General features: G+C 46.2%; 1 protein-coding gene across 1 annotated transcript in view; it reads left to right on the top strand.

Annotated features, from left to right (window-relative positions):
- The window catches only part of ANAPC4 (anaphase promoting complex subunit 4), a gene marked incomplete at its 5' end in the record, with an annotated part of 151,655 nt that extends 140,973 nt beyond the window's left edge, over nt 1-10,682 (top strand). The window contains 2 exons of the mRNA XM_082273145.1: nt 4,983-5,106; nt 10,400-10,682. Of these exons, the coding sequence (XP_082129271.1) occupies nt 4,983-5,106; nt 10,400-10,600 (325 nt within the window). The 3' untranslated portion in view covers nt 10,601-10,682. The remainder of the gene's footprint in view (nt 1-4,982; nt 5,107-10,399) is intronic.
- Between the last annotated feature and the right edge of the window lie 1,103 nt (nt 10,683-11,785).

Consider the following 11,785-nt stretch of genomic DNA (forward strand, 5'->3'; position numbering starts at 1 on the left):
AAAAGTTATCGCGTTTACTAACAAAGGGAAAGATTTTTGTCATTTTTGTTGTTTTTTTTTTTAACGCGTAATGGCGGCGATCTGCGATTTTTTTTTGCGGTACTGCGACATTGCGGCGGACAGATCGGACCCTTGACTGACATTTTTGACACTTTTGGGGTTACCAGTGACATTTCTACAGTAATCAGTGCTATACATATGCACTGTTACTGTAAAAATACACTGGTAGTGAAGGGGTTAACTTTATTTGGGAGGGAGGGGCTGTGTGTGTCCCTAGGGGCGTGCTTTCTACTGTGATTGGCTGTGGCTTCAGCTGTAAGGACACTGATCAACGGATCTACATACTAGATCCATGTGATCAGTGTCTTTGCAGCGAGGAGAATGACAGGCAGCTTGTTTACACAAGCTGCCTGACATTCTCCCTCTCCCCCGCCGATCGCCGAGTGACCGGCGGACATCGGGTCCGCTGGTCACACGCGCGGGGGGGTCCGTGACCACGCGGGAGCGCGCCTCCGGGGGCGCGCGCTCGCTCCCTAGACCCTCACAAGCAAGCAACGTAGCCCTACGTTAGTTTGCCTGTGAGGGGCTGACCGCCGACGTAGATAGTCGTGCGGCGGTCGGCAAGTGGTTAAAGTGGTTAAAAATACGCTCATTGAGAATTTTTTTGTCAAAGACATGTAGCTAAATACATTTTAGCCTAAAAAATTGAATATATTGGATATTTTTTAACTGTTAAAGTAGAAAATGTAAATTTTTACGCAAAATTTTCGCTCTTTTTTTTTTTATTAATATTGCAAAAAATGAAAAGTGCAGAGGTGATCAAATACCAAAAGAAAGCTCTGTTTGTGGGAAAAAAAAGGACGTAAATTTCGTTGGGGTACAGCGTTGCATGACCGCGCAATTGTCAGTTAAAGTCTCGCAGTGCCAAGTTGAAAAAAGTGGCCTGGACGTTAAGCAGGAAAATCCTTCGGTCTTAAAGTGGTTAAACAGCCTTAGGGTTCTTTTTTTCTATAGGTACTAGTTTGTTATTTTTTAAGTTTATCTTACAGTGGGGAAACATTATGGCACAGTTGAACTTATTATATAACACATGATGTGAAAAATTGGTTATTTGTGCACTCTAATAGGTTTGAAGGGAAGGACGTTCTCTTTTCTTTGTCCTTTTTGGTTTTGGTCTTAGGTTAGACATAATTCTGTCTTGAATATTTCTCCTATTCCTGCAATGTATGTATTCAACTATGTTTTTATACTGGTGAATTGTACGATCTTTCTGCATATGGCTATAAAAACTTGTTTAAAAATAAAAAAAGGTCATGTGCATGTAAAGGCAGGCGTCCCAATACTTTTGCCATCATAGTGTATTTCTCCTCCGTAATGACATTTGGGGGGTTGATTTACTAAAATTGGCAAGTGCAAAATCATTTAAGCAGAGCAATAACCTCACAACAGGATATAGAAAATTTACAAGAAGACCTAGATAAAATAGAGGGGTGGGCAGCTATATGGTAAATGAGGCTCAATCAGAGACGTATCATGAAATCAGTGGCTTGCGTGCAAGATAAACAGTGGGCCTAGTTTTGCAGAGAAGAAAAATATGGCAAGCACTGTGCACCAATGTGGAAAAGTGGGCGTGGTTTAAATTATGCTTAAATTAGTGGGCATGCCTCGAAGGGGTGTGGTTAAATAGAGTCTGGGATGACTTGCATAGTGTAGAATGTGGAATGCATAGTTGAGAATATACAGCAGTGGGTAGTATGTGCAGAAGAGGAGAGAATATACAGCAGTGAGTAGTATGTGCAGAAGAGGAGTGCAGAGTGTATGGCAGAGAGTAGTATGTGCAGGAGAGGAGTGGGGAGTGTATGGGGGTGCTTAGTATGTGCAGGAGAAGAGTGGGGAGTGCATGGCATCAACCGCCAACAGGAACCTTTCATGGGGCCCCCCACTGACCACTGAATGCTCAATCTGCCCCTGGGTGCTGTATGAACTTCATGACAGGCGCAGCCAGGGCAGTCTTTAATATTGATTGGACCTTGGGCAAACATTTTCTTGGGCCCCCTCATAATTACATAGGATCCGACTCCCCCATACTGCCCCCATTATTACACAGGCTCCCCCCGCCTCCTATTACTACACAAGACCCCTCCCCCGTACTAACCCCTTCATTAAACATGGGGTTATTGTTGAGGCGGGGAGGGGGGCTGTTGTTGCGGTGGAGAGGCAGGGAGTGGAGTTATTGCTGAGGGGGTTATTTGTTTGGGGTGGAGATGCGGGGAGTGGGTTATTTGTTTGGGGTGGAGATGCAGGGAGGGGGTTATTAGTTAGAGGTGGGGAGTAGGTTATTTGTTTGGGGTGGAGATGCGGGAGTGGGTTATTTGTTTGGGGTGGAGATGCAGGGAGGGGGTTATTGGTTAGAGGTGGGGAGGGGGTTATTTGTTTGGGGTGGAGAGGCGGGGAGGGGGTGTGACCAGTAGAGGGGACACTGTATGCGAGACCCGGGACCCTTATCTGTAGCTGTAGCACCTGACATATATTATCAATGCAGTGTCTGTTCTGTCAAAGCACAGTAGCACCCCCCACTGGGCCCATGTGTAGTGAACACCCTGCACCCATGGATAAGCCACTGCGTTCAATGTAGGAAAATGTAAAGTAATACACTTAGGAGCTAAAAATATGCATGCAGCTTGCACACTAGGGGGAGAACCTCTGGAAGAATCTAGGATGGAAAAGGATATGGAGGGTCCTAGTAGATGACAGACTCAGCAATAGCATGCAGTGCCAAGCTGCAGCAAGCAAGGCCAGCAGAATGGTAGCATGCATCAAAAAGGGTATGTACTCAAAAGATAAAACTATAATTCTACCACTTTACAAAACTCTCTGATTCAGCCACATCTTCAGTATGCCATCCAGTTCTAGTCCCAGCTACCAGTCCTTAGGAAAGATGGGCTTGAACTGGAGAGAGTCCAGAGAAGGATAACAAAGCTAATAAAGGGTCTGGAGGACCTCCGTTATGAGGAAAAACTAGTAATAATAAACCTGAGAAATACAAATATTAAACCGGAGAGGCTCTTAAGACGAGATATGATAGTGATATACATATTCTTAAATGGTGACCCTAGCATTGGGAAGAAACTTTTTAATCTTGGAGCTCTAAATAATAAATAATGTTGGACAATAAATGGTTATGTTGGACAATAAATGGTTCAATCCTAAAATGTGTAGAGGGTTCTGCACCTGTTAGGGAGTAAAGAATGTGGAATTAATTTCCACAATTGGCAGTGTCGAGTGTAAATAGGTTCAAAAAAACTTTTAAATGTGTTTCTTAGCAAACACAATGCACAGAAATATGGAAAACCGTAGTCTCACATGCGCACTTACTCTCAGGTTGACCTGGATGGAGCTGTATCTTTTTTCAACCTTACCAACTATGTGCTGAAAGTGAGGGAAACCCAAACATCTTAGCAGAGGCTGCTGAAGGTTTTTCACCTCCAAAATTTTGTGACCTAATTCTTCAGCTTCTTGTCACATGCTGGTTACAGTTGACTCATTGACTAAGGCAGTGTATACTAGTTCTGCACAGCCTTCACATACCCTAGTAGCTATTGAGCTTTATGTAATGATGGTCTTAACACAGAGAGGTTTTTTTACTCCTGGCATTTTTGCTGCCTTGTACCTTATGGGAGAGTTTGCAGACTCTTTTGAAGTCATCCTTCCAGCAGATCCAACCCTGCACCTATCTATTGCTACTTTTCTGTTGCCCAGACTATTGCAAATTGGACTGGAGAACTCAACAGTGAACTTTCTCCTGATATAGATAATCCTTTTCTTTCTGCAAAATTTCAGAACATGCCCTTGGCCCTATTATTCTGGTTAGATGAAGAATTTGTCTAAACTCCAGAATGTTCTTACTTTCTGTGCATATGCACAGAATTTTATGTCTTCAAGCTTGGCCTTATCGGAATACATTGAGGCAGTTAGGATCCACATTCTCACCTCCCTACAGATTTTTCATCCTCCACCTTATGTGTACAATCTCTTTGCCCCATCTCTTTGTCATCTTCTGCGGGTTCATTCTTTCATGACAGACCCTTCACTTCTAAGCTCCTGAATCTGCTCAGAAGCCTTCACATTGAAGGATCACCTCCACCATGGTGGGGGAAGGGGTGATGTCCACTGCCATTTACTCCAACTTTAAGGGGTATTACTCCCTTAATTGGCCTTTGTAAGAACAGAGCCGTCTTCTTTCCACTGCCCCTCGCAGCCGTAGTTCTGTTTTGGCTTCCCCTATTTTCTTCTTGGGAGCCGGCTCGATTTCCTGATATATGGGGACAAAGTATCCTGTAAACCAGTCCTTCCTGTGGCTCTTATTATCACATACTGTGGGAATTTCACTGTCCCTACCTTTGTCCTTCCTTGAAGGCATGTAAAACAATTGATTCACCTTGTGGGCAATCTCAGCAAAGCTTTTGCTGGTGTCCAGTCACCTGAACGTAGTGGCAAGGTCTAAGAATCAAGTCCTGTGTTTTGTACAGTACTCAGATAGGGAATTTACAGGTATGTCTAATTACCCAGAGCGTTGGCAGAGCTTGGAATTTTCAGTGGAGATAATCTTACCTCTGGAGCACCTGAAATGTATAAAAAGCTAACATATGACTTGTGGTGCCAGAAGCCACACAAGATTGTACAAAGATAAATGTCCAGCGGGGTCAACCACAGAAAAACACACATGGACCCTTAATCCTTAGCTGATAAAGTTATTCCCAGAGAAGTAAGGAATACCATCTCAAGTTGTATACAAATCACATTGTTTCATTTTTCTTCCCTCCACTGTATCTGTTCAAACTGTCCTAAAAACAATATATTGAAATAGTAAAATGATTGACCATCAGATCATTTATTGCAATCATGTATAAGCCAAAAATGATCACTCTGATTCTGTGTTCTTTCACTAATCATGTAACTTTATTTCTGTGATATTTATACAGACTAGAGGAGCAGCATGCGGAGATACCTACCCACACCTTCTTTCTGGAGGGTCAGTGGAGACTGCTGGAAAACATGAAAGCTCAGTATGTATCTGTGAATGGGATACGCAAGGTGGCTTGTGTGGTAAGTGTTTTCAGCAACACAATAATGGAGAATAACCCAGATAGCTTAGCATTTAATATGTCCAATATTTTCTGCTGGATTGTAAAATACTGGCTAAATAATTATTATTAATGCAGATTGATCCTCATAAGCAAACAAAAATATGCTTGCATAGTTATTGTCCCTATCCTTTTGCTGCCTGAAATACACAAAACTGTAATTGAGATAAGTTATGCAAACTATCTTGCATTGTGGCAAAACATATCTGTACATTTGGCTGTACGGTTTAAAATGCAGCTCCAGTGTGATCAGAATATGCCCAAGGCACATCCAGTATGGAAATATGATCTGCAGTACCTAAGAACTGCTACAGTGCTGAGCCAGGAGAGGGGAAGCATTAAAGAAGTTACAACAGCCTCTATACCAGTGGTTCTCAACCTTCCGAATGCCGCAATCCATTTAATACAGTTCCTCATGTTGTGGTGACCCCATCCATAAAATTATTTCTCTTTCGTCCACTGACAGACGTAGCTGCTGCTTATTCATAGACAATTGGGTAATAAGCCCCTCCCACTAAGAGTGACCAGCCAGAGCAAAATGTTTTGACACACCCAGGAGGCGGTACCCCTAGGCTATTACCCTCAGCCTCACGACTGCATTTCCAGTTTTTAGCTGCCTGGTCTTAGGAGTGGCCAAACAGCTCCCTGCTGGGACGTTTGTCCTGGCTTCCTTTTTTAAACGTCTTAAAGGGAACTTTTTTTTCCTTTTTGGATTTTTTTATTTTATTTTTGAAGCTGCTGACTCTGGTTCCTGATGGATCTGCCGGCTGGTTTTCAGACTGGCTATATGAGAGCCTTACGGTCTCCCAGTTTGTGCCAGTGAGCGCTTGTAGACTGTAGCTCCGCGCTGGGTCTCCATAGCAACTATAGTCCCATGGACGGGGACTGGCCTGCGGTGACTTTCCGCCGGGACGCACACACCTGGCCTGCCAGCGTCGCAGCGTGCCCTTTGGTCGACAGCGCCCTCACTGCGGTGTAGAGGCGGTCTGTCAGGTGGGACGCCCATCCTCAGCAGCGTGGTCAGGTACGTTCAGTCCCCCCGTCTGGTTAGCCGGCCTGGGGTGGACGCGGGCGCCTTCCAAGGTGAGTAGGTCTTTTAGGTACCCACTCCGCACGTCACCCCCTCGCTATGATGGGTCGCCTGGGACCTTCCCCTCCCACCATGACCTCCCACTACTCTGACTTGGGGCCCCGGGACACTTTGGTGGGTGTCCCCTTTATGTGTGGCACCTGAGGGTAGTGGATGGTGGGGGAGGGTGTCCTCAGCGGGGGGGGGGGGGGGTGGTGGTGTTCCACTTTTTCCGGTGCGGGGGGGGGGTCTTCACCGTGAAAGACCTCCGCCAGGACCCCCGGGCCTGTGGTTAGGTGGCCCTTATTGGGCACAACACCGCATGTGCGGCGGCGTGCGCCGCAATTTTTTAGTGGTCTGGCGCCCTTATCACAGGTCTCAGCATCCCGTGGGTTGTCTCTGCCTGGGTGCTGGCGGCCATTTTGCCGGAGACCGGGGACGTGCAGAGCGCGGAAAGTTACTGCCTCTGCTGGGCGGGGAAGAGATATTGGCGTTTCTTTTCACTCTGCCACGCTGTGAAGACACGCTGCTCCTGGAGTGGTAACGGTGCTATTGCTGGCCTACTGCTGCATTTTCAGGGGGGTTTCAGGCCTTGTGGGGGGTTCAGGGTTACCTGGTGTTTTCTGTGTGCAGCAGTCCCCTCTTAAAGGCGCGGTACACGTGGGGGGGGGGGGGCGGCAGCGGACTTGCTGGAACCTGTGGTGCATTCATTTGTTTCTGCTACAGGATCTCTCCTGCCTGTAAGTGTACATTGTTTAACCCTTTGCAGTGCAGGTTCCAGCGTTTCCGCGTATCCCTATCTGTTCCGTGTAGTGCTCACATAGGCCATCTTTATAACATGGACTCCTCTGGGTTATCTGCGACTCCTGATGTATCTCTGGGGCCAGCATCTGATACTCATGATGTGTCTTTTATTGTCTGTTATGCAAGAAAATGGACAAGGTTATTGCAGCAGCATTTTCAAAGAAACGCCCTCGCTCCTCACCTGTCTCCTCGCAGGCCTCAGATTCTGAGGCTGACATGGTTGCTGGCGACGCAGACCCTCTTCTGGAGGATGCGTCTCCGCATTCAGATGTTTCTGACGAAAAGGAGGATGTTTCTACATCCGCCTTAGCACAGGAAAAGGCGATGGTGGGTGCTCTAATATCCTCAGGGAGGGACACCCTTAAACTCACGGATGCGATTTCTAAGTCGCAAAGGGACTCAGTTTCCTTTGGGTCTCTTGGGGCCAAAAAATCGGCAAGGGTTTTTCCCTGCCCAGAGGTTTTATCCACTTTGGTGGAAGAGCAGTGGCAACGATTCCCAAACGCTTGGCTAGACGCTATCCGTTTGAGGAAGGGATCTTACGCAAATGGACGGTTCCTCCTCAGGTGGACCCCCAGATATGTGGTATTCACAAGTCCACGTTTTTTTGTCGGATCCGGCAGATTGAGGTCTTATCTCGCCACCTGTATACGGTAGTGGGATCTATTCTCAGGCCTGCCCTGGTTACCATTCTGGTTTCTCAGACTATGTTTGAAAGGGTGAAGGCCCTGAGAGAGGCGCTGACAGTCACTCGGTTGCCGTCAGCTATGCTGGAACTTACTGAACAATTATCGCAAACTCTGCAATTCGTATGCGATGCTAACCTGGATGTTCTCTCGCTTGCGGCCTGGGCATTGGTGGTTAGTGTGCTTATCAGACGTGTGATCTGGTGGAAGCCTTGGTCGGCCGACCAGGCTTCTAAAAAGCTTTTGGCTGATCTCCCATTTTAGGGTGATCGCCTTTTTGGTTCTTCTTTGCATGAATTGATCAAGACGGTTACCGGGGGTAAGAGCACGCTCCTTCCCCATTCATCTAAGAACAAGGTCCCTTCGCGTAAGTGGGGCCCTTCCTTTACTGCCCAGAAGAGTCTTTTTCGTACGCCCAGGTCGCAGCAAACCCAGCAGACTTTTGTTGGTAGAGGTACCGGGAAACGATGGGCTGGGAAGCCGAAATCTTCCGGTCCCGGTACCCCCAAACAGACCCCTTCTGCCTGAAGGGGCGCCCACACCAATTTTAGGGGTGGGGGGACGTCTCAGTTTCTTTCCGGATCCTGGATCTCTGTTGCACGACAGGTGGGTTCACGAGGTGATTCAGTCCAGGTATAAGATAGAGTTTCGTTCCCACCTGTTGGTTTCGATCGATACCAAGGATGCCCATCTCCATGTTCCCATTTGTCAGGCCCATCAACGGTTCCTCCGTTTTGCGGTGGGCCAGGACCATTTTTAATTTGTAGCATTGCCGTTTGGGCTTGCTTCTGCTCCCAGGGTCTTCACCAAGGTGTTGGCCCCTATACTGGCTTTGCTTCGGCAGAAAGGCATAGCCATTCTGGGTTATCTGGACGATTTCCTGATCCGAGCAGATTCTGCTGTGCAATTGGAACGGGATTTGGAGGTGACCTGTCTGACCGGTTGGGGGGGGGGGTGCTGGGCACTCTAACCGTTCAAGGTACCTGGACAGTGGAGGAATCCAATCTTCCGATCAATGTTTTGGAACTGAGGGCAATCAAGTTGAGCCTGCTCCATTGGACGGATGCTCTGCAGGGGTCCGGGTCCAGTCGGACAATGTCACGGCCATGGCATATGTCAATCATCAAGGGGGCACCGTATACATTCCCGGCGTAGACAACTACCTAAGTCGTCAGACTCTGGATCAGGGAGAGTGGTCCCTGCATCCGATAGGGGTTTCACCAGTTGTGTCTCCGATTGGGGAACCCCGGATGTGGATTTGTTTTTCCAGGTAAAACAGAACAGTTCCAAAGTTTATGGCTCGGTCCACCCCCCGGTGCCTCCTTGGGACCTTAATTTGGTTCTGTCAGTTCTTCAGCATCCTCCTTTTGAGAACATTTGGCGCATTTCATTGCTTGACTTGTCGCAGAAGGTTGCCTTCCTAGTTGCTGTCACCTCTGCTCGTAGGGTGTCTGGCGGCGTTGTCTTGCCGTTCCCCGTATCTGGTGATGCATAGGGATAAGGTGGTGTTGCGACGTAAACCGTCATTCCTGTCTAAGGTTGTTTCTGATTTTCATCTGAATGAAAACATAGTGCTCCGGTCACTCTGTCCGAAACCTTCCCATCCCAAGGAAATTGCTTTGCATTACTTGGATGTGGTTTGGGCGATGCAAGTGTATCTGGAGGTTACGGAGTCCTTTCTTTGGTCGCACTCTCGGTTTGTGAATACGGATGGACCCCGGTCTGCAGCGACCATCTCTCGATGGATCAGACAGACGGTGGTGAGGGCGTTTTCTCTTAAGGGCAAGGTTCCACCTTTTCCTGTCACTGCTCACTCTACGCGGGCGTTGAGTGCCTCCTGGGCCTTCCGCCATCAAGCGTCGGTGCTGCAGGTTTGTAAGGCGGCCACTTGGTCGTCTGTACACACATTCACCAAGTTTTACAGAGTGGATGTGCTGGCGTCTGCAGATGCGTCCTTTGGCCGCAAGGTGTTGCAAGCCTGCCGAGTAAGGAGCAATTTATTTGTCGCTCCTCCTTTATGGTTATGTTACTTTTGAGCCGCAGTTGTTACTTGTTGGGCTCCATGTTTTACTATCGGCTATGATAGCCGTGGGAATTGCATTCCTTTTGGTTTGTTTTTTCTTTTCCCATCCCTCAGTGGTTACTGCTTTTGGACGTCCCAATCATCTATGAATAAGCAGCAGCTACGTCCGTCGGTGGACGAAAGAGAAAATGGGATTTTTGTACTTACCGTAAAATACATTTCTCTGAGTCCACCGACGGCCGTAGTTCCCACCCCCTGTTTTTTCTAAAGGGTTTTTTGGTTATTCTCCACTGCTTGCAACTAAACTGGAAATGCAGTCGTGAGGCCGAGGGTAATAGCCTGGGGGTACCGCCTCCTGGGTGTGTCAAAACATTTTGCTCTGTCTGGTCACTCCTAGTGGGAGGGGCTTATTACCCAATCATCTATGAATAAGCAGCAGCTACGTCCGTCAGTTACTGTTATGAATCATAATGTAAATATCTGATATGCAGGATTGTATTTTAATTTGTTAAAAATGGGTGCAGGGGCCTCTGGCATGGTGTGGGGGATGTAATCTTTCCATTTTTGATTGGCTGAAATAAAAAAATTCTACTGTCTGACTTGTGCTTGGATTTCAGATATTTGTGCAAAAAAATTGAGATTTTGCTGTTGAATACTTCTATGTTTATTTTAGCTAAGTTCGAACCTGCGCCATGTCCGAGTTTTTGAGATGGATGTGGAAGATGATGGAGAAGCTGAAGAGGAGGATGCGGAGGATCAATCTCATGCTCAGGATATCACTGAGGAAGAGGGAGAATTAAATCATTCCATATATGACATGAAAGATGCTTCTCCACAAGCTCCAGATGTTACAAAGGAAAGCTTTGAGTCCTGAACTATGTTGTATGAAAATGCTGTGTTCGTATGTTTTATAGTATTGACTCTAAGAGCCAGAAAATAAAAAAGTAATATTTTGTAAAATAGTTTGCATCTGTTGTATTGGCATATAAAGCAACATATAAGCTGGAGATAGCTTTGTTAAATCATTGTGATTGTAAGCCTTTATATTAATAATAGATAACATAACATTGGGGGGAATTTATCACCGCTGGCGCAGTTCTGCATGGCAACAATCAGCTTCTATCTTTTGGTTGCATGTGTAAGTCTGCTCTGGATTTGTGCTGCTCTAGACTTAAATTCCCCTCGTTTTATCTTTATTTTGATTTCTGTAGCTTATGAAGAACGAAGCAATGCTAATGAATGTGCCTATAGCCTTTATTTTGTGTTTACGAAGAGTTGAAAGAGCTTTAACAATGAAAACTATATGCGCATGAAAGTGTTCCTTTTCAATGTAGGGGAAAATGTTTTTTAACTTACCCTAAAATCCATTTCTCAGATATTTATTGACAGACACAGATCCTGATATTCTTAACCATTGGGTTATACTGCCCCCTACAGCAGTAGGACGCTAGGCAGGAGAAAAAAAAAAAAAAAGTCTGGCTTTACCTATGGCCAGTCGCAGGGGGGTATACTCTCCTTGCTATAGGTACTCAAGTTTTATTACAAGCAGTGTCAGAGAAAATACAACTCCACAAGAGGGGTTGGTGCTGTGTCCATCTATGAAAATCAGAGCAATGGATTTTACAGTACGTAAAAAAATGGATTTTTGTAAAATCGTACCGTAAAATCCTTTTCTCTTAAGCTCATTGACAGACGCAGTCCTCTTGATTAATATCAAATTGGGTTATACTGCCCTCTACAGGAGTAGGACACTAGGCAGAAGGAAAACTTTCTGGCCACACCTTAGGGGCAGTCCCAGAAGGTATATCCTCTCTCTCTCTCTCTCTGCTACAGGATGTTAGTTATGTCACAAAGCAGTGTCAGAGAATTTAACCCAACTCAAAAGTAGAGGGGCGGGTACTGCGTCTGTCAATGAGCTTAAAAGAAAAGGATTTTACGGTAAGATTTTACAAAAATCCATTTTTCTCTGTCGCTCATTGACAGACGCAGTCCTCTTGATTAATATCAAATTGGGACGTCCCAAAGCAGTGCCACAAATGAGGGGTGGGATAACAGAAAT

This window comes from Pelophylax lessonae, assembly GCF_965119305.1.
Source record: "Pelophylax lessonae genome assembly, chromosome: 12".
In the NCBI taxonomy this organism is placed as follows: domain Eukaryota; kingdom Metazoa; phylum Chordata; class Amphibia; order Anura; family Ranidae; genus Pelophylax; species Pelophylax lessonae.